Below are 22,891 nucleotides of genomic sequence, written 5' to 3' on the forward strand. Positions count from 1 at the left end.
GGTCAGAGAAGGGAATCGGAAAACACCTTGAAAAACCCCACCTTCAGGAAACATGACCGGGGTGTGTGTGTTGCAAAAACACACAAAAACAACCTTTGAACAAACCCATTTATTTTATAAAGGTATCACTGGCGGAGGAAGCCGCTTGGCTGCCCGGGGCGGCAAACCTGGGGGGCACCCGAGGGTGTGGTTTCACGCCATGGACGGGCCGCGGGGTGGGGTAGCCTTGCTCCACGGCTTGCTTGGGGCCCGCCAGCGGTGTGTGCTGCCCCGGCGCTGCGGAGCGGCCATGCCACCGGTGGACAGGCCCCGGACAGGCCACAGGGTGGGGCAGCCTCGCTCTGCGGCTTGCTTGGGGTTTCCGGCGGTGCGCGCTGCTCCGTGGCCGGCATGCGCAGCATTGTGACGCATGCGACGCACGCAGCGACGCTGTGAGTGTGCACTGTGGAGCGGTGGCGCCAGCAAAACCCAGGCAAGCCGTCAGCACGCACCTTTTGCTGGGTGGGGGGGGGTGCAGTGTGTCTCCCCACCTCCAGAATGGAACTGGATGGAACCGGGGGCATCCCGCTGTCAACGCCCCCACCTTCCTCCGCCACTGAAAGATATGCAACATAAAACTTCGCACCCAAAACTGATAGCTATGCAGAGCAGGATTTCACACTGATGCTGAAGTCATTTCCCTAAATCTCCAGCCACATAATCTGCATAACAGCCAGAAGCTCCGGAGTTCCTTCCTGTAAATTAAATAAAGGAAACTCAACACCTTTGTTTCAAACCCTCAAAATCAAATTAGCACTGCCCAAGGTCTTACAACGCCTTTATGTTAATCCTCTTATCGCACTTTGCGCCTTTTCTGTAGCATTGAACTGTATGGGAAGAAAACTGTATATAAGGGCAGTGCCATTGTTCTGGGTTCTTCACTCCGTCTCTGCCACGTGAGGGGGGACCCTGTTGCAACAGTTTCTTATTTTTCTTGAAAATAAATTGTCGGGAAACCCGCCTTGCTTTCGGAAGCCTTGGTCTGGTCTCTGTCATTTACGCTGCCGGTAAGAGCCTTCAAAATTGCGCTCTCTCTCCAGGGGTTTTTGGACTCCCTCCTGGGAATGGAACCTGTTTCGATAGCGAGTCCAGGGGAGACCCATTTATCTCACCCCAAATAGATTATACTGGGGTTTTCTTTTGTGTTCACATTCTGGATTGTTTACTCAGCAAAAATTTCTGGTGAGTTCAATGGAAATTACCCCCTAGTAAATATATACAGTGGTACCCCGCAAGACGAATGCCTCGCTAGACGAAAAACTCGCAAAACGAAAGGGTTTTGCGAGTTTTTAGTTGACTCGCAAGACGAATTCGTCTATGCCTGTTTTTCGCAAGACGAATTCGTCTGGCGAGGTACCACTGTAAGCTGGCTTACCTTTTCGCTCTGGTCGGGAGGGGTGATGTCCGCGTCCGCCATTTTGGATCGACTGTGCATGCGCAGTCGATCCAAAATGGCAGACGCGGACAACATCCCTCCCGACCGCAGCGAAAAGGTAAGCTCCGCTGCCGGTCGGGAGGGGGCCGTGGGATCGTGCCCAATGTCGGGCATCATCCCACGGCCCTCTCCCTCCTTCCCGGAGCCCCGCCGCTGCGTTTTAAGACTGCAACGATTGTTGCAGTCTTAAAACTCGGCGGCGCGGAGCTCCGGTGCCGGTCGGGAGGGGGCCGTGGGATCGTGCCCAATGTCGGGCATCATCCCACGGCCCTCTCCCTCCTTCCCGGAGCCCCGCCGCTGCGTTTTAAGACTGCAACGATCGTTGCAGTCTTAAAACTTGGCGGCGCGGAGCTCCGGTGCTGGTCGGGAGGGGGCCGTGGCATCATGCCCGATGTCGGGCATCATCCCACGGCCCCCTCCCTCCCTCCCGGAGCCGCGGAGCTGCGTTTTAAGACTGCAGCGATCGCTGCAGTCTTAAAACACAGCACCGCGGAGCTCCGGTGCCGGTCGGGAGGGGGCCGTGGCATCATGCCCGATGTCGGGCATCATCCCACGGCCCCCTCCCTCCCTCCCGGAGCCGCGGAGCTGCGTTTTAAGACTGCAGCGATCGCTGCAGTCTTAAAACACAGCACCGCGGAGCTCCGGTGCCGGTCGGGAGGGGGCCGTGGCATCATGCCCGATGTCGGGCATCATCCCACGGCCCCCTCCCTCCCTCCCGGAGCCGCGGCGCCGTGTTTTAAGACTGAAGCGAGCGAACAGCAGCGCTGCTGTTCGCTCACTGCAGTCTTAAAACGCGGCTTGGCTTGGCTCCGGTGCCGGTCGGGAGGGGCCCCCGGACTTTTTTTCCCATAGGAACGCATTAATTAAATTTTAATGCATTCCTATGGGAAAAGGTGCCTCGCAAGACGAAATTTCCGCAAGACGAAGAGTCTTGCGGAACGAATTAATTTCGTCTTGCGAGGCACCACTGTATGGGATTGCAGCCTGTGCCTCCCAAGAATCTGAAGAATTCTCTCAATTAATTTTGTAACCAAGTTATCTGCAGCAGATGGGACTCTTTTACAATCAAATTTCTGGCCAAGCATTTTGCTACACTCCCCAGCTGTTCAACATTCTCATAACTTCTCAAATCAAGTTTACAACTGAGTATAAAACTAATCTGTCCCATGAGGTACCACCTGTTTGCTCATTTTTATTCTACCACCATCTTATTCACCCTCCCAAGTATTGTTGCTGCTATAAAGGCAGCGGCATCTATTTTTTCCATTTTTATTCCACTGTTCTGTGGAGAAATTCAAGATCCCACACAAGCTTTTCAACAACTCCAAGGATAAGGTTAGACAAAGACCGTTTTCAAGTCAGGTGGTAGGCAGCGACACCTGTTTTCTTTCCTCCCCTTTTTTGTTTCATTTTATCATACACACAGGAACCCCACCCCATTTTACACACACATATACACCTATCTCCTCCCCACTCCCCCATCATGCACTCCCTGCCTTCTGTTCCTCCTCCTTACAAATTGTTTTTTGTTCTTGTGGTCTCATTGTTTGCAGCTTCCAAAGCATCTGCCCAGGGCTGGCTCAACCATTAGGCAAGGTGAGGAAACTGCCTTAGACGGCATGGTCCACTAGGGCAGCAGTTCCTGATGCTGATCCCCCCCCCCCATTCCTGATGAAGATCTTCCCTGGCTTGGAGGGGCATGCCATTCTGGGATCTCCACCAGGTACTAAAATGTACTGGGCCTGCCCTGCATCTGCCATTGCTTCCCTTCCTCACCTAGCTTGCACTGCCACAAGATGAGTGCCCAGCAACGAGAGTGATGGGGAAGCATGTAGGCAGATGAACAAGCTCAGAGGCTCAACCCTGAGGTAAACAACTAGAGCACCTGTCCAAAGTCCTCTCCATCTCGGTGGGAACAGAATACTTTTGGTCTCATCTAGCAGGACTGTTATGGTCTTGCAGGATACACACAGAAGTCCACAGAACTCTAGAGGCAGAAGAGTGGAGATTTGTACTTGAGACTAGGGATACTTCAGGTGTTTGCAGACTCTGTATTTTGCAGTTGGGTTTCAGTGGCATACCAGTAAATTCAGATTGCACAATCATAGCGGATTTGGAATGCTAAAGGAACAAATGTGCAGCCTGCTCTTGGGAGGATAAAAGAATCGTAGCCAGTTCTGCCTACAAAGTGTAACAGATAAAAGATGCAGGAAGCTTTCTCTCATGGAAGGTACTAATGCTATGCAAATGCACCTGACAATCAGAAGATAAGTGGACAAGAACTACTGAAGTGTAACCTTTTTCTGCCATATTGAGTTTTCTGCCATTTGTCATGAGCTGAGTGAGGCTGTTCTTTTCATGGTGCATATGCTTTACCACCAATCGCATCCTTCTATATCTTGTGGATATTTCCCAGTTTGCAGAATGCAAATTATAGAGTGGTTTATCCTAGGAATCCTTGAAGACTTGCTTAAGTGTAAAACTGGAGCCATCTCTGAGGTGGTTTCTGAATACAGAATCATTTAAAAGAGGAGGGGCTTGTTGAACCTTGGGCATGACAGATTTAACTATGCTTGGTATCGTCTACAAAGGTTTTCTGTGGAGAACTTGCCTCAGGATTACTATGCTATGATTTCAGACATTCTATCTTCATTCCCCAGCATCAGAAAATCCCAGCTCGCAGAACAGCAGTAGCATTGTGGGAATTCCAGTGTATGAATGGTAAACACATTAACAGTTCATATTGGATAAACAAACGTAATAGTGAATGAGTTGACTTTACCTACCTCACAGCCGTAGTGTCAGAGAAGGAGCTGGAAATTAACCAGGCAGGAATGAATGGTAGTGAACTTTCTTGGATTAAGGGGCATCATGTGCTAGGAGTCTAAACAGCATATAGAATCCCACTTGCAAAAGTCACCACTGAAAATGGAGCCAATATTGTGGTAATGACCACAGATGCTGTAACTAGAACAGGGACCAATACTATGTAGTAGTAAATAGGTATTGGAATTGGTGAGAAGAAGCAAAGGGAGCAGATGCAGTAGTGGTGATGATCAGGATAGAGAGGAAGATTTTTCTTGTAGTCTCTGAATTGCTAAGTTTTCATTGTGGAATCTAAGTGCAGAGCTCACTTGAATACCTATAACAATTGCAAATATCTCAGTGGTCAGAAACAGGATGTCCTCCAAGCTAAACAGCATGTCTCAGAGGAATCAGATGGCATTTGTGAGCTCATGTACCTTTAATATCAACCCCAATGGACTATCCAAAGCCTGATGAAATGAGTAATTCCAGGGGTGTGAATGTTGTAAAAATACAGGAACCATGTTGATGGTGGCTTCTGCTAGATAAAACACCCCCAGAAAGCTTGCTGTATATGAGTGTGAATAGTTTCTCTGGACCATTCAAGGTGGCTATGGAGACATACTTATATTAAATCCAAGAGAGTTAGGGTGGTGTGCAAATGACCCAAACAGCAATCACAGAAAAAATTGCAACTGACAGGAAAAGCAAAATACATTACATTCCACAGAAGAAACAAGGTTAAAATGAAGTTTATTAGGTTTTTTTGTGGGGTTTTTTTGTTTTGTTTTAGTTTTTTATATAAAACTGTTTGTGAAACAGCTATTTTATTCCCATGGCAGAGTGACCACTGAAAGATGCACTAACCCCTTCTTAAGGCCTTAACAAGAGAAAAAGTTTTGTTTTTTTAAAAAACTCAAATGTTTAAAAATTACACAATGTACAAACAAACTAAAAGTAACCATGTGGTGCAGGCTGCTAAATAGACATTCTCCCTTCCTTCCTTTGGGAAACAAAAGACAGAGAAGAGAAGGGTTAATTGGATTTTCCTGGTCAGCTTAACACACACTGATTATGTCAACATTCAGACTTCCTGTTGAATGCCCCTTTCTAGCAGGCAAGCCAACATCCTCCTCCAGACTACCCCCCAAAAAGGCAGCAGCTCCTTGGAATGATTTGGGAGTATTTGTCAATGCCAAGAATGGCGCAAATCCCCCACCTTTTGGTACAGAGTAACGTATAGTAAGGTCAGAATATCTGTATATGAAGCTAGTAGAAGCCACTCTTATTTCACAAGTCACATGACATAGGAGTCTTCTGGTGCTTCCTTTCTTAATAAAAATAAATAGCGTTTCTTAAAAAGAAAAAGAAAAACCCCTTTTCACACATACACAAATACAAACATCCCATTCCCTGCAACCATTCACTCCCACCTCCCACCCCTACGGACAATTTCACCAACATACAAGGGAAAAAATCCATATTCTTTAAAACCTGGGCTATCTGTTGTGGAAGTTGGAGTGAAGAGACAAGTTTGATTAAGCAAGCTCCTAACTCCTTTTGAAACAAGTTGAGTTCCATTTGCAAAGGCCTTGTTTGAATTTTACTTATACTTGTTCATAAGCAACTTGGAACATATATGGGTCCTAAAAATTCAATTTAATGCATAAAAAGGGATAGCGCACCTTTCATTTAAAACAAGTCTATCAAGACTAAAAATAGATCTTTATATATATAATCTATATATATATTTTATCCCTCCCTCTTTAATTCCCCCGCTTTCTTTTCTTTTCCCTCCCCTTCCCATAGTCACTATGGAGATTGTGTCCATGAAAACAGCTGGTTCAGACTCCTTGATCATATTCTGTGATGTTGTCGGTCAAGTGTGATGAAAGAGTTGATGAAGGAAGTGCTGGCATTGGCAGGCACATCAAGAGAGGGGCATGACTGCACAGTGGGAAAGAATCCATCCAATCATGAATGTCCACCGCTTTCTTATCTCAACAGCTTAACCTGTAACAGGAGAAAAGCACTGCCATTAGCAAAATGTGCATGTGCTTAACATTTTTTATTAACTTGTTGGCAAAATTTAAGTCCATGGCCCAAGAAAATGTTGTAGAAGCAATACTTCCAAGAACTTTAAAACTTGGTAGAACTGTTTATGAAAGTGTAGCATTTTTAATTATTTTTTCCTTAAACAAAAAACCCTTTTAAGGTCTGGAAAAGCAAGCAATTCTGCAGAGATTATATGAAATGAAAAATTATAGCCCATTCCCTTTTGTTTAAGTGTCCATCTCAGAATTCATTACGTTTAGTGCTGGGATATATGGCTGTTGGAAGATACAATGTGTGGCTAATTTAATCAGAGGGTGAATCTCTGCTATAGCCTGATACCAGTGCACCCAATGAAAGGAGCTTCATATCAACATTGTATAGCCCTGCACAACCACCAGATAGCAACCATTAAAAAAACCAACTCAGAATTACTATCTAATGATAGATTATTGGCAACCATGAGTGCACACTAAGGAGATGCTTTAACTACAGTAGCCAATATTGTCTGGATTTAGAGGTATGGTTAGCTGAAATTTATCGGTTCTATTTTACTGGAGGCACAAATGTTACTTTAGAAAGCTTGTGCGGTGGCATGTGTATGTATTTAATTTCCTTTGTGGACCGTTATTAGTCTCTCTATGACAAGAAGTTTCAGACTCACTCCATCCTGCTAGTTAAGAGTGTTATACTCAGCCTTAAACATTCTGCAAATGCTTTAGGTGAAGTTCCTTTCAGATTGTCCACAGAATGTGAACTATTATTATATTTCCTGCATCTTAAATTAGGATCCCTTCCTATGAATGTTTGTGCTTAAGATTCAGTGGGTCATACATCCAAGTAACTGTGCACAGGATTGCAGCCTAAATCAACCAACACTTAAAAGGGGGCTTAGCTAAAGGTCGGCGGTTCGAATCCCCACGACGGTGTGAGCTCCCATTGCTCGGTCCCTGCTCCTGCCCACCTAGCAGTTCGAAAGCATGTCAAAGTGCAAGTAGATAAATAGGTACCGCTCCTGCGGGAAGGTAAATGGCGTTTCCATGCGCTGCTCTGGTTTAGCCAGAAGTTGCTTAGTCAGGCTGGCCACATGACCCGAAAACCTGTCTGCGGACAAACATCGGCTCGTAAAGCGAGATGAGCACAACAATCCCAGTCGTTTGCGACTGGACTTAACTGTCAGGGGTCCTTTACTCTTACCTTTTAACCCATTCTCTACTGGCAGTCACAGAGCTAGGACACCTATAACTCAAAAGGAGCACCTTTCCCTACTTATTTACGAAGTAGGCATATTTTTCTGATATCAGAAAAGACCCAGGTGAATAGGTAAAGTGCAAATGGACATTAGACAATTAATTGAAAAGAGATATTCCCAAAAATATAAAAAGCAAATGATTGGCATTCATAATGCATTATAGGTTTCTTTAGAAAGAGCTGAGAGACTCCTGCCTCAGGCTTTCGTATACAGAAGTCCTGCCCTTACCTGGAAACAAGCCAGAGCACTAAACCAGAAACTCAGAGACAGACAACAAGACACACAACACTGCTCCTTTGTGCTCTGCTCTCTTCTAATTCCTGGAGACAATGCAGATCACTAGATTCATTCACAGTTCATCTTCATGCCTCAGAAATGTTGCAGAACTACAGTACTGGGTCAACCAGCTCAGAAAGAAACAGGTGGAGACATTCCATCTCTGTGTGACCAGGATAGCCTTTAATGTATTGCTTTCAGGAGCCTTCACTGCACCAGGAAGAAGGGACATGTGGACTCAGAGCCAAACCATTCTAAATGACACAGCATTTTGTGCACTACCCTTCAGGTATTCAATACTACTCTGAAAAATATATCCTCTTTAAAATATGGCCAACCCCAACCAACCCCTATGCATTAGGCGCCAGCTGAAGGCTCATCTTTTTTAAAAAAGATATTAAAACACTTTAACAGACAATACATGTGAGGAAATGGACAGACGTTAACAATAAATAGTAAGACTTCAGTACAAGGAATCACATCTTTTTGACAGGCATATGCTGAACACTAGGTGCTGAGCCTGTTGTTTTAGTGTAATGCAACTTCTGATAGTTCAAATGGGTTGATATTATAGTATTGTTTTGTGCCTTGCCCTGGATTGCCTGCAGTAATAACAAATCTTATAAATAAATAAAATCTGCTCTGTTAAAACATTCACTTCATATAGTATCAACAAAGCCCATTCACAGTCACTTGGCTAGAAGCAAAAACAAGGGGTTCAAGCAATGCTTAAAAACAAGGGAACAAACAAACAAACAAACAAACAATGCTGTGTGAAAATGATTTCTAAATGGTGAGAAAGAAGTGGGACGGATGAAACAAGGCCAAAGTGACACAATTCCAACCTATACACGTACTGTCTTGCATATAAGCAAAATAAGATGGGCAGCACTTGTTCAAACTCACAAATTATTAGTGAATAGGTAAGGGAGAAAGAAAGACCAATAAAGACCAATGAGACAGGGACTTCAGCAAACCACCCAACTCATAAATATTTTATAAAGTGTGCATTCCCATTCTGTAATGATAAAGATACTAATGATGGCATAGTTCCTGTACACTGAAGATACCTCCATTATTCTGTGAATAATCCCTGTGAAAGCCATCCTAACTGAACCACCTATTAAGTGAAATCTCAATTCATAAAGCTAAATCTGTTCATATAGGATTGTCCATTGAATGCACTTACAGCTAAATAAATGTTCATGCCCCAATTCATACATGACAAGACACAGTGAAATAGTAATCCGAGAATGAATGTTCAATGCTAATTTTCAACAAGCTCCCTGTGGTGTAAATTGCTTTTTAAAAACTCTATGAGGAAAACATGGATACCTCTGCCTTATTTTTAGATTGCCATTTTTGTGTGTCTTTTAGAAGAACTCATTGAGTGTTAGCATCTTGGTTTCACAGTCTACAAAATGTGGACAACAGGCTAGCATTAACTCCAAACCCACATCCACAAGAGCTAAAAACATACCAAGATATACCAATATAACAATATAGTGGTAGTAGTGATTTCAAGATGAGGATACCGGTAAAAAAATAACTACCTTGAGATGAAAAGCTCATTCTATGTGGATGAGCCTTGCAACTCAGCACTCAAGCTGGTTGTCTGTGGGGAGAGAGGTGCATTCCCGCTGCCATGGGGGCAGAGCTGAGCAGAGCTGGACTGTTATAGTAACTGCATGTGCATATGCATACATACACCCTTGTTCTAGCCTTAAAGAGCGACTGGCTTACTGGCTTCATTATGACAAACGAAGCAGCATTATAGAGGCCTTGTCCTGGGCTTGGACAGGTATTTGCAATACCCTCACAGCATGAAGAGGTGGGGGAAGAGTAGATAGTGGTAATAACATGGCAGAGGAGGAAAGAAACAGAGTAACATGGTTGAGAGAAGCAGGGAAGCCAGGCAGATGCACTCTCTCCCTCCCTCCCCCCCCCCTCTCTCACACACAATAGTCACATGTAAGTCTGTTCCAGGCTTCCTGTGGATTTCTCAGCCAAAAGGATAGAAGGATCTGCCCTGGAACATCATCCCAGTCTATATCTGGCATGGACTGGGAGGGCAAAGAAAACCCATCATTAGACTATCTGAGGCTGTGTCCCTCAGAGTGTTCTGATTGCTTCTGCTGAGCTCAGAAAGACAGCTCTCTTGCTCTCTCTCTCTCGGCTTCTTCCAGAACACTGAAAGTATGTTATGCTTATGATGCTATGCAGAGTTAATCACTGCCTTTTCTTCTAGGCACTTGTACCAGGCTGTCAGGCAGGCAACTGATCTTGACTAACTGGAGCTCAGAAAATGGGAATCTAGGTGAAATATGAGAGTTACCCATCAAATGATGATATATAAAACACCCATCTCCCTCACCCAACCTTCTGTGTTTACATAAATAGACAAACAGGTGATACATGGGAAGTCCATTAGGATAAAGCAGAAAAGGGCTTCTCCTCAGTTTTGCCCTTCATTGGTGAAGTGGTGAGCTTAGTATCAAAATACAAGTAGGTAGGAGTCAAAGTTAAAATATCTGCATAGCAGTATCACCACCTATTTCTCCCTTGGGCTGGAGAGAAAGTGGCATCCTTCCCTCAACTCACCTGTGCTTGCTTTTATTTTCATTCCCACGAACACACTTCCCCCCTCACCCCCGCTCCGACTGCTCTGTGCTGAGGCTGCCTTTCACCATCTTGTTCTGCAAGGAGGGAAGAAAGCAAGGGAGGAGGGGCTAATGTCCAGTATGCCAAGAAGAAGGTGAGGGGGAAAGAGAAGATAAAAAGGAGACAGGCAGATGAGAAGGAAGATGGAACATGTGGAGAATGAAAGAGAGAAAGTAGCATCAGTATGAGAACCAAACACAGATCTTTCAGACAGGATTTCTGCACGACAGCATTTGGAACTTTTGGGAGGAAAGAAATAAGCAGTTTAGCAAGAAAGTTGAGCTGTGCTCCCTACATAATCACAAAGTTTTCAAGCTGAGCAACAAGAAGGTTTTTACAGCTTCTTCCTTAAGTGTTCTGAAAGGACATTTTGTGAAAGATTTTTGCTCCCTGGTGTCAGATGTTTCTAACCGTTGATCAGAAATGTCAAACTTAAGCTTTTTTCACCTTGTGGATGTTGAAACAGATTACATCTGGTTTTCATATCTTAACTAAAAGAATCAACTTACAACAGAAAAGAGGTGTTAATACTACAAAACAAGTAACATATCTAGAAGTACTCTCCTTTCCAAATTAAAAGCATTACTTCTTGCTATATCTCAATTAATTCTAAAACAATCACTTTTTAATACACTGTTCAAGTCTTTGTCTTCTATTGAAACACAACACAGTTTCTAAACAATGTTGTACATATTTCAGAATCACAGAAAAATAGCAAAAACAGATATACTGTGTTCAGTACCTTGAGAATCACATACTTAATTTTATTTATAGTAAAACATCTCTTAGGCTTTATGGTTATGCAGAGCAACTTGAACAGTGTGTGCACCCCACAATGCCTGGTGGATTCTCCAATGTTAGAAAGAGTCTACAGTAGATTGGGGAATGAGGTTTCAGAACCCTGAATAATTGGGTTCGAGCCCCATACTGGGCAAATGATTCCTGCACTGCAGGGGGTTGGACTAGATGACCCTTGTGGTCCCTTCCAACTCTACAATTCTGTGATTTGCCCAGTACATAAAAATTATATACAGGTTGCAGAATTTAGTTTCTCATGGGACACCTTTGCTTTTTAAAAGTACAGAGCATACATAAACTTATCTGAAAAATTTAGAAATGAAGAAATAATATTTATTCATTCCAAAAAGGTTCCTGGATCCATTTATCAGTACCATACAGACAAGGCAAACATGGTTCACAGAAAGTTCAATGCAATTCCACAGCACATGCCCAACTTCTTATACACAAAAGAACATTTGGATCAGAGGAGTGACTGTCAGTGACGTATTTATCAAGGGAAGAGTCATATCCTGTTGTTTGTTTGGTATTGCTATTTTTTGGTATTGTGATATTGTTCTTAACCTGCATTGTGGTTCTTACCAGTTTTATAAGCTGCTCATGGATTCATGAGTAAAAAGGCAGAGTATAAATATTAGATCAAATATATGCAACAACAAAAGGCTTTAATTACTAAAATCAACCATTTGGTGGCTGACTGCTCATTTCTCACATAAATTAGCAATAATGCCACTATTTGTTTATGTTGGTATTCTCTCCTGAACTCTGGTAAATTTTGCTCCTCAAAGACTGTCAGGGAACTGTCCCCGGCTCAAAGCAGGGTGGTGGAAGGGCTTTCAGGATGTTACAGAGAGCCCCGACCCCACCTGACCAGCAGCACCTCCTCCTCCAGCAGAGGAAGCAGCGATGTCTCCAGTGGGGAGGGGCAGGCAGCTCAGAGGCTGGAGAGCAGAGGCTCTAGGGATGTTGGAGAGACCTTGCACTCCGCTCGCCCCGCAGGCGAGGGGGGAGACATGCCATTTCCATCACCCCAAGTGCGCAGAGGGGTGAAACATAAGGATGGGAGGCGGAGATTTCGTATACCAAAACTCTTATGTTGGGGTCACAGCCGGAAGGGGCCACTCCCAGATTCTGCGAGTGACTAATACAGACATGAACTTGTAGCTCTGCACTGTAAATAGTATGCACAATAAAACTGCTAAAAGACAGGACAGAGTTTTGGCTGTTTACTCACGAGCAACCACCCAGCGGACCTTACAAAGACTAATCTTGTTTTATAATAATCAATTTGGTACATTTAGTGAGCAAAAACATGGGTGGTTTTTTTTTTGCAAGCTGTCAACACTATCCAATATAACCTAAATAACTCTGAAAACATAATATGATGTGTAGTTTTTATTCAGTTATCTGAGGCTTGGCTGTTTCCAGAAGTCCTAATCCAACATGACCTGTGAACTTGAAAATATCTGTATTTCTAATATAAAGTAGCCTTCTACGTCCCATCCATTTCGAAACTTCTTTTTCTCAGACAATATGCAGACAACCACTTTTAGCAGAACATTTGGTGAATAGCTACAGCCAGAGAAAAACACTCAGTACAAAAGCTATGCAATGAAGCTATCTTTAATAGAATGAACAGAATCCAGATTAAAATAAACTAATTCCACAGAATAAAGAAAATATGAAGACTCATAATTTCTGACTGTGCCATCCCACAGGAACTGGAAACACACACACACACACACTATATATATATATAGAAAGAGATGCCAAAGAGTATATTTAGAAAGCATTGCCCAGACACAAAATGTCTAAAAATAAACTATGATGAGACCTATATAGCAAATGGCTGCAAATTGATAACTTTTATTACCTTGTGCTTGGGGCACCTCACTGAGAAATTCTCTTCGTTTAGTAAACAATCTAAAAGAGAAGAAAACAAAAAGTAAAAAATATTCTGAAAATAGCCACCAACTCCAAACCCAGCATGAAGTGATTTTAAACAACACTGCTATCAAAAGTGTTGTGTCTGCTTCTTCATCCATCTCCAATTATAGATCATTTTTTCGTAATATGAAAAAGGTGCTCACAGTGTAGTAACCACTAACGTCTGAAGGAGAGATGGGTACCTGCAAGCACACTGTAAGCATGTACTCAAAAGCCTTAGCAAACTCACATTCCTAGGAATATGCCTACTTATCTCCCCTTGTAACATGAAGTTGTTCAGCTAAAGAACATGCTACAAATACTTTTTTCAAAATTCTTAAGTCACTACAGAGGCTCTTTAACAGATTGATTCCATGCTCACCAATAAATTTTGATTAAAAAACTGCTTGTTTAGGGGCATTCTTCCTCGGGGTATACTTCCAGTTCAAGCTTCAGACATGTGATCCTGCAGCACCTTACATTCTTTTAACTATCTTTTTTGGGGTGTGTGTGTCAAATTTCAGCTGCTTCGTCAAGATAGTGTGTTTTCAGAAAACCATTAATGGATCCAGTTCCCACAATTCCTTACAACCTCCAAGTGACTCCCATGGTGGTAAATAAAAGCATGCTAATTTAAAATAATCTTAAATATGTGCTATAACCATATCCTCCTCCTGCTGCAATCTGCTGGAAAAGTTATAACAGTCAGCATGAGACTAACAAGGAAAAAAACTGTTCTCTCTCTGATTTTGGCTCAGTTTCCTTTGCTGCAAGGGGTATGTCAGTGTTCCACACTGAAAGCTCTGAGCAGCATAAAAAGAAGCTTAAAGAAGGCTAAAACAATCCTGTGCAGTTCTCTAAGACAAGCATTTATCCCAGCTGCAATTCAAAGCATATGGGCCACATTCATACATAACATGAAAACACTGTTTATTGCAGTCTTCCCCAACTTGGGTGCCCTCCAGATGTTTTAGACTCCCAATTCCCAATTCAGTTCCAAACAGCAGGGAAGGCTGGTTTACGATGGCATGTACAAGCTGGTAAAATCCCAAGCAAGCCCTGGTCTCGTGTTCCCCCCACTCCTCTTCCTACATGGCATGAAGACATTTGCTTTTGCTTTCAATGAATCTTGGGCTGGTATTCTCAGGAACAGGGACTGTGGTTTATAATATAATCTAGTGCAGAACTTTCCAAAGTTTTCAAGTTGGTGACACACTTTTTGGACATGCATATAATTCTGCAACACCGTAATTCAGTTTAACTGAAGGTTAAACTAACCCCTTCCAGCCCCAGGAAGAGTGCAGGGAGCGTTCGTGTGACACACCTACACACTGCAGCTAACAAACTAACGTGTCGCGACATACAGTTTGGAATGCTCTGCTCGTCAGTTTCAAAACATACCAACTGAAAACATGGTTTATGAAGTTGGCTTGTTACTGTATATTCCAGGGTTATGTCGTTTACGCTTCAGTCTGAAAAGAATTGTTCTTATAATGACGGCATCAAAAAATGATGCCAAATGTTTTGTTAATAAATCTCTCCTCTCACCAGATCAACCTTACTGACGCCATCTCTTCCTCAAAAAATTATTTTACAGGTTTTTTTGTGATTGCCATGAAGGTCCAATTAGAAGCAACTGTCGGTTTGAAGTAAGCATGTCTGGCTCTCCACACAAGTCAAAGCTGATTCACCCAATAACAAACAAGCAGTGAATAGATAACAGCATGTTTAGTAGCCACCTCCCTGAAAAAAAACCTTTAAACTGTTTTTGATTCAAGGTAATGAATTCCTTACTGATAACAAGAACAATATCTACTCCTTTCTAACAGCAAAATTATTTGTCTTGAAAATTTTTCAGGGTGGAAGCAGAAAACAAAGTAATAGTAACTGAGAAATAGACTTACACATGCCAATTTCTCAAAGAAAATTTCTAAAATAGTATATTCACAAAATAGTTGTACAGTAATCATAAGCATTCCAAATTGCTTTCCGTTGTTGTTGTTTAGTCGTGTCCAACTCTTCGTGACCCCATGGACCAGAGCACGCCAGGCACTCCTGTCTTCCACTGCTTCCCGCAGTTTGGTCAGACTCATGTTGGTAGCTTCAAGAACACTTTCCAACCATCTCGTCCTCTGTCATCCCCTTCTCCTTGTGCCCTCAATCTTTCCCAACATCAGGGTCTTTTCCAGGGAGTCTTCTCTTCTCATGAGGTGACCAAAGTATTGGAGCCTCGGCTTCAGGATCTGTCCTTCCAGTGAACACTCAGGGCTGATTTCTTTAAGAATGGATAGGTTTGATCTTCTTGCAGTCCGTGGGACTCTCAAGAGTCTCCTCCAGCACCAGAATTCAAAAGCATCAATTCTTTGGCGATCAGCCTTCTTTATGGTCCAGCTCTCACTTCCATACATCATTACTGGGAAAACCATAGCTTTAACTATACGGACCTTTGTTGGCAAGGTGATGTCTCTGCTTTTTAAGATGCTGCCTAGGTTGCTTTCTATTCAGCATATAATTCATTTTTCTGCTTACAGAATAAACTATAATTCCATTCATAAGAAAGTATCTTTGTATAACAATAATTCATCAGCTTTTAGCAAAGATATTACTATACCATGCTTTAATGTCCACTTCATTGTGATCATTCATTCATTTATTTCAACATATTTATACCCTGCTCTTCAGTCAAGAAGGGTCACATAATTGCTTACAGATCAATAAAAACAATATGGTCTCTAACTACAAGTTTACAATCTAAGAAGACGTGATATAAAAGGAAAAAGCAATGGTGATGGAAAATAAAAATAAGCAAATTTAGGCACCATTTTTTCTATTACAAAGTTATTATAATGGTCAGCTCTTTAGTCACTGAGAAACAGTCTGGTAACCAGACTTTCCTAGAAGTGGCTTTAATGTATGTAGAGGCTGTTGAGGGTAGAGTTTTGGCTTTCTGGGTTGTAGCTGGAATCTGCTGGTTTCTTGTTACTCTGCCTTTGGCAAGTTGGCTGACAGGGGCCCAGCTGATACCATCATCCACAGATTCTGCTGCTCTTCCTCATAGAGGGTTCCAAAAGTTATTTTTGTTGAGGGTGGGGGCAACCTATCTGGTGAAAACAATGGTGAGAGGAGATGCTGCTTCTTCTCTATCTCACAGGGCACATAAAATGGATGACCACTGTTACAAGTGGGAGGCTAGGCCCAGCTTGGCTGGTGAGAGCAGAAACATGTGGAACTGGCAGAGCCTCACTCTCGGCTGCTTCTTCTCTTCCTACAGGGCAGGTAGACCTCAATATTCCAAACTCCATTAGCATTCCAAACTCCAGACAACAAAGGTAAACCAAATAAAGAAATGTCTGTTGTCAAGAAGCAAAGATCCCACACATTTTCTTCATACTTAGTTGGTACTGACTAATTTTGACTCATTGTGACAGGAACCAACCATGTTTAAAAAACAAAAACAAAACAAAACAACCTTAAGAGGGGTGGAGAAGAAAAATAGGAAGGAGAGGGGCTTGGTAAATTTTCCAGCAGTTAGTGGTGGGAGGGGTACAATTCTTACTTCCCTGCACAGAATTAATTCAGCATTAGAGCTGACTCATGTGAGAGGCACTATACCTGTACAAGGATATGCCAACACAAAAGATTCTTCAAGTAACATTTTTATATGACAGTAAAAAGAATGTAACAACACACAAGCATGTTGTTACAGCGAATGCTCTGAAGTGCTTTGCAGCTCAACAAAGCTATCCTCTCTGGTTCCAACTCCATTCACTGGTCTGCCATTTTAGTCTCTTGCCAATCTCTGGCACTCCAAATGTCTTATGATTACATCTAATTATACTAATAGAGGAAGCAGGTACTATAATTCAATTCACTCCTTCAAATGAGGAAAGGCAGAAACCACACAAATCACGATCCTTTATGTTCTACTTTTAGCATACTTTGGCAGAAGTCCTAATTATATTCCAAGAGGAAACAGGTTTTAAACTCTGCATTAGTAAATATTTGTCTTGTGGTTGACACCTGTAAACATAAAATCTGGTATTTGAAGCAAATTCTTTTTCCATAATTTGTTGTGATTTATTATATAATGGTGCCGCAATCAGTTCTTACAGGTTACTTTTAAGTGGCAAGTGATTTTCATGATGCCTCTCTTATAAAGTGTTCTAGATCAAACTAGTGAACAGTCATTCTAAAATCATTTCCTTGTTCTTACCTGCATCAATGGCACACGGATAATGATATCGGAAAGAGCAGCCTTTGTTGTAGCAGCCTAGGGTGGCTCCTGGCTCCTGGCAATGAGAACATTTCTGAAAGAAATGGAAAGATTGAGCACTAACTTGTATACAAACTTTTGATTTTACCCCATCCCTTTGTTTCCATCACATAAAAATTCATCTGCTCCTGTACTTCTAACAGCTGTAGACAAAATGAAATTATGTAAGTGAATCTTGTGCCACTGTTTTAGAGACACCTAACACACAGCTAAAAAAGGCTTCATTTGCTTAATTCTTTTGTCCAGGCTTATTTAATAAAATTGATACCACACTTTTCCAACTACTAGTGTAAAATGAACAAGAGCAATATCAGAAACTGTGTAAACCTTACTCAGTTGTCCACAGCTCACAGCTTCTCCTATTTCCAAGCCCTATGGCCTAATGCCCTCTATGCCTAAAAGTTTTCAACTGGGCATTATTTAATAATAAGTATTTGTAAATACTGCAAACACATAGAGGATTAGTCATTCTGAAACACTACCTTCTCACAATACTGTTTGTGTGCTTGTTTACCTAGCACTATATTTGCCTCATCCAGGGGTGCAACCTTGCATAAAATATTTTGGGGGGGGGGCAGGTAAGGCCCCATTCCGATCCTATGCACAATACAATACAATACAACACCTTTATTGGCATAAAGATCCTATGCACCTTAGGCTTGGCAGCCTCTCTAATCACAAGACACGGCACACACAGTGCATTTACCTCCTTTGGCATCAGTCCCTGCCCCCAAGCCTGGCAACAGAGTGGCAGTAGGCAGGAGAGGGAGTGTAGCTGGGGAGCGTGTGAGCCTGTGCCAGGCAGCAGCTGTGTTCCTCTGATGCACTTTCACAATGAAGGTTCAATGCCCATTAACTTGCCCCCTCAAATGTTTTATTGGGGGAGCTGGAGTGACCTGGGCTCCTAGCATTTGGTGTCCTTGTCCTCATCCCTTGCTCACATTATTGTAAGAACAACTACATCTCTACGTCCATTAACGGGTTTCCGGTTCTGATCTGCCTTAATGGAGGCAGCCCTCATGACATCGTGGGGATTGAAGGCGGAGAAAAAAAAGAGTGGTAGAGGGTAAATCATTATTGGAAATTCCTCCCAGGAAAGGGAGGAACGGGCTTCACTCGCAGTCCGTCTCTGTACCTGGCTCTCGCTCCAGCATGGAAAGCAGGGGGCAGGGAGGCACTGAGTGTAAAAGCACTTCGTCTGGTGAAAACCCTCCCATGTCCCCATTAAGAAACAGAGGTGCTTCTGCTAATTGTATTTTTAATTGGCTTTAAAGTCAGGCACACTCCGAGAGAAGATGTTGTCATCAGAACTGCGGAATTACCCAGCTGCATTGATCTGAGGTTTGGAACTGAGAAAAAGATTTTATTCAGTGTGGTCAGTAGATAGAGGAGAGGGGAGCCTCCAGTTTCCTGTTTACTTTGAGTTTCTTTATTAATGATTTGGCAACCCTCTCCAGACATAACGTTTTAAAGATACAAAATGAAGTTGGATTGCGGTATGAAATAAAACTTGTGATTAAAAGAACAGTTAGCTGTGTGTGGTTTAAAGAAATGGGGGACAGCTCTTATACTGGAATTGATTATCTTGGAAAATTAGAGTGGATACCATCTCTGCCCCACCCCCACCCCCCTAAAAACAACAGAGAAGAGATACAAGTGGACTTTGGCCAAAATGCAGCCATAAAGATGAAAGGAATTTGGAGCCATGGACGAGGGAGGCATGGAGACTCTGATGGTCATTAATTAAAATGAAAATACTCCAAGATCCCCTGCAGCGGAAGCTGGATCCCTCTTTCTTGGGCTGTGGAAATTTCTAGATGTTGACTGAGTAGTGAGGAAGAGTGGACAGTTGGAGTATGTTGTTGTCTGGAAACACCAAACAAGATGAGAGCACAATGGGAGGGAGCTAATGAGATATTTTGAGAATTCCCCAGGATTATAGTCCCATCCCAATTGTGCTGAGAGACAACAGCAATTGGAGGAATTTCAAGAATGGGACAGCAGATAAAGGCTAAGGACTTTATAATTGGACATATTCAGACTGACGCATGCAGAGAAAAAGAAAATAATTAGAGCACCTCATTTGAAATCCTATGGAAAGTTAGATAAGGTATTAACATGAATAGTAATCTCTAAAAATGCAACTGTTATCTTAAGGATTAATATACCAACTGAAATGTAATTAGATGTTAAAAAAATATGAACTGCAGCAATACAAGAACTGGATAAAAAACATTGATCAAGGAGCATGGGAAACCACTTTGACTAGATGGATAAATTTGGAAATAATTGGAATTATCTTGATATTAATTGAAATCTGTATAACTAGCAAAATTGTGGTAATATTGGGTAAATATTGGAAAATTAATAAAAAATTCATTATAAAAAAGTCGATTAGAGCAGGAGTGGGAAAGCTTTTTCAGGCTGAGGGCCCTCCACTCTCAATACACAGTTATTTAAACTTTGTCTCTACTTCTCTTCCCCCACAACCAATTTCTGGTTTTGAAAAAAGATCCTGTTCACCCCACAGAGGGTGTTTACAATTTTCAGGGGTGCTGACACTTGGGGAAGGCTAACCCTTCTCTGCCCAGCTGTCACTTCCAAAAATCACTCCCCCAGTGTAGCAATTAGCCTCAGGAACAAAAGTCCCATTTGCGTGATTACTAGGATTACCCTCAACCACCTACACAAATGTACTTTCTACTGAACTATAGCTCCACCGACTGTGCCCAGCAGAACTCATCTGCTACTGCTGCCAGCTTCCCTGCTGTCAAACAAGTCTCCAATCTGACAGATGCTGCTGCTTTCCACAGTCTACGAGCACCATAATAGCTCCAGCTTCTCCACCTCCTGGGACCTGAAGCCATCTGCTTCTTTCAAGAATGAATGGTGCACAAAGCTCCACAATCTTGGCAAAAAGAAAAGGAACATTTCCAGAAATGAAGCGACCTAACCCTTGCTTTATATCAGAGATTCTGACATTTAATTTCCAAGCACCACAACATAAGAGTGACAACTATCCTCAACTTCCTCCCACCTGGTAGCCTGTCCATTGCACTAACCTCTTTCATCAATCCCAGCAATTGGGATAGACTTTTTTTTAAGTATTAAGCTTTTGTAACAAAATCAAAACAATATATAACATCATAAACAAATAACTAATGTATAGTAAAATGCACTGGTTGTATCTATGTTGTTTTCTAAAACACTTGTTCTTCCCTTATGACTGGAATTATCCTTTTTTTGTTTAGTCATCCACAGTGTGTATGGGCAGTAGTTGCCAGTTACATTCCTTTTATCCTGTACTGGTCTCTACAGCCACAGCAGGCGCTGTAACCATCCAACAGTTTGACTTCACCCCAAAAGACACTCCTGAGACAAACAGATGCCGACAACAACATGCAGTATTAGAAACTCAGATATTTAAGCAAATCACCAAATGGCACCTTTAACCTAGGTTACAGTCACCACAACAGAATGTCTAGGAGTCTTTTTTGTGGTGAAATTCATTATCATCATCATCACCATCATTATTCATTTCTATGCCGCTTTATATTTTAAAGAAAAAAATCTCAAAGTGGTTTACAACACATCAAAACATGAAATAAAACAATCCAGAATAAAACAAATTCAGGTTTCAAGGAAAATATTTCAGATCCTTCTCTAAGTAACATTTTGAAGCAGGGTCGCAGCTGGGACCACTTGTGCTTCAAGCGACAGTAAAAGATCCAGATGTACCCTCAAGCAGCACACCTGCTTCTGGGAATGGGCATCCATGTAGAACTGGAACCACCATAAAGCAGTACACTCACCCACAGTTTGGACAGTCACTTCAGAAGAATACCACGGTGATGGTATTCAAAGCACTAAGAAATCAAGGAGAATCAACAGGACCACCTGTCTGTCTCCCAAAAAAACGTCATCATAGCAAGTGACCAAATTGCTTTGTTTCTGTGCCAGAACTGCAACTGAAATTGTTCTAGAAAATCAGTCTCATCCTAGAGCAAGGATCTGGCCACTGACCACATGCTCAAGAACTTTACCCAAGAAAGGAAATATTAGTGACTGACTGGTAATTATTTAAATTTCCTGAAACCATGGAGCAATGGCCTTCCCATTCTAAAGGAATGGCCGCTTGGGCAGGCAGGAGCTACCCACTCTCCCAATGAAGCATAAATCATTTCCCTGGCCCAGTAAGTGGCTCCTGCTTGGAAGTCTTCATCAGGCATGAGTGTTAAGGGTGAAGAGAACAACTGATCACCTGAACCAATCTAAGTACCTTGTACACATCCTCAAACCATACTAAATGAAACCGTGCTCTGGAGACCTCGAGAGATCCATCTGCTACAACAGCAGAATCCTAGCAGACAGAAGCAATTTTATCCTTGCGAACAAGTCATAGCAGTCTACCAAAATCTATTCCACTTCCTTTGGGCCAGAGTTTTAGGCCCCTTACTACCCAGAAAAGCTCCACCAGATGGCATAATGAGGATGCAACTGAAGCAGTAAAGTATGTCTTCTTTTCTGCCTACACTACCACTTAGTAGGCTCATTAATGAGCACTCACTAGTGTCTGATTACATAGTCTAAACCGGGGGTCAGCAACCTGCGGCTCCGGAGCCGCATGCGGCTCTCTGACAGGTCTCCCGCGGCTCCGGCATGCCCCCTTTCAATGCCCTTTCAATAATAATTAAATGGTTATCGGCCAAAAAAAAGGGCCAAAAAAAACATGAATAATCCGCATCAACGTTGAACAGCTGGGCGGTCTTTCTCAGCCCTCTCGGGGTTCCCGAGGACAGACCCAAGATCGATGTCCACCTTGACCACTCCCAGAGAGAGGAAGCGACTTCTTCACACCAATAAGCGTGTGGGGAGGGCTGAGCTTTTACCACCTCGGCGTGCCGATTGGCAGGACAGATCACCCGCCTTGGCGCATAGGCTCGGAGCCGGGGCCTTACCGCCGAGGTAGCCACTGAAGATGAAGGCGGGAGGCGGGCACGGGAGAGCGATGCTTCGTCCGGCCAATGAGCCGCCGGGATGCCTGTTCCTGTTTGAGGGGAACATGCCAATGAGGGTGGCGTTAGGGCGGGGAGAAGAAGGAGCTGGGCTTTGCAAGTTATCGAGAGAGAGAGAGAGAAAAGAGTCGGGATAATAAAGGCGGCGGAGGTGGTGGCGGCGATTGGAGCGGCCCCTGTTCTGAGCAGCCCCTGTCGGGCGGAATCCTTTTCAAAGCGGCCGCGCGGAGGGCGGAGCAGGCGGGCCAGGCGTCGCCATGACGGGAGGGCGGTGATGGTCGCCGACAGGATGAAGTAGAGCTGCTTTGGGGCGGGGGCGGCGAAAACGTCCGGGCTGCTTCTGAAACCTCCGCCAACCG

The 22,891-nt window shown here is 43.1% G+C and overlaps 1 protein-coding gene across 7 annotated transcripts in view; it reads right to left on the minus strand.

The window, feature by feature from the left end:
- Nucleotides 1-22,891, minus strand: part of TCF20 (transcription factor 20) — a 189,993-nt gene that overhangs the window by 20,821 nt on the left and 146,281 nt on the right. For 4 of the 7 annotated variants that reach the window (XM_033163414.1, XM_033163417.1, XM_033163415.1 and 1 more), the window contains 2 exons: nucleotides 17,458-17,551; nucleotides 13,192-13,241 (listed from right to left, as the gene is read on the minus strand). In XM_033163414.1, the coding sequence (XP_033019305.1) occupies nucleotides 13,192-13,241; nucleotides 17,458-17,551 (144 nt within the window). Of the gene's footprint in view, nucleotides 1-5,015; nucleotides 6,293-10,460; nucleotides 10,589-13,191; nucleotides 13,242-17,457; nucleotides 17,552-22,891 lie in introns of those variants that run through there. The other 3 variants (XM_033163419.1, XM_033163418.1, XM_033163421.1) reach the window with 3 other exon arrangements.

The sequence above is a fragment of the Lacerta agilis genome, chromosome 10 (genome assembly GCF_009819535.1).
Source record: "Lacerta agilis isolate rLacAgi1 chromosome 10, rLacAgi1.pri, whole genome shotgun sequence".
Lineage (NCBI taxonomy): Eukaryota > Metazoa > Chordata > Lepidosauria > Squamata > Lacertidae > Lacerta > Lacerta agilis.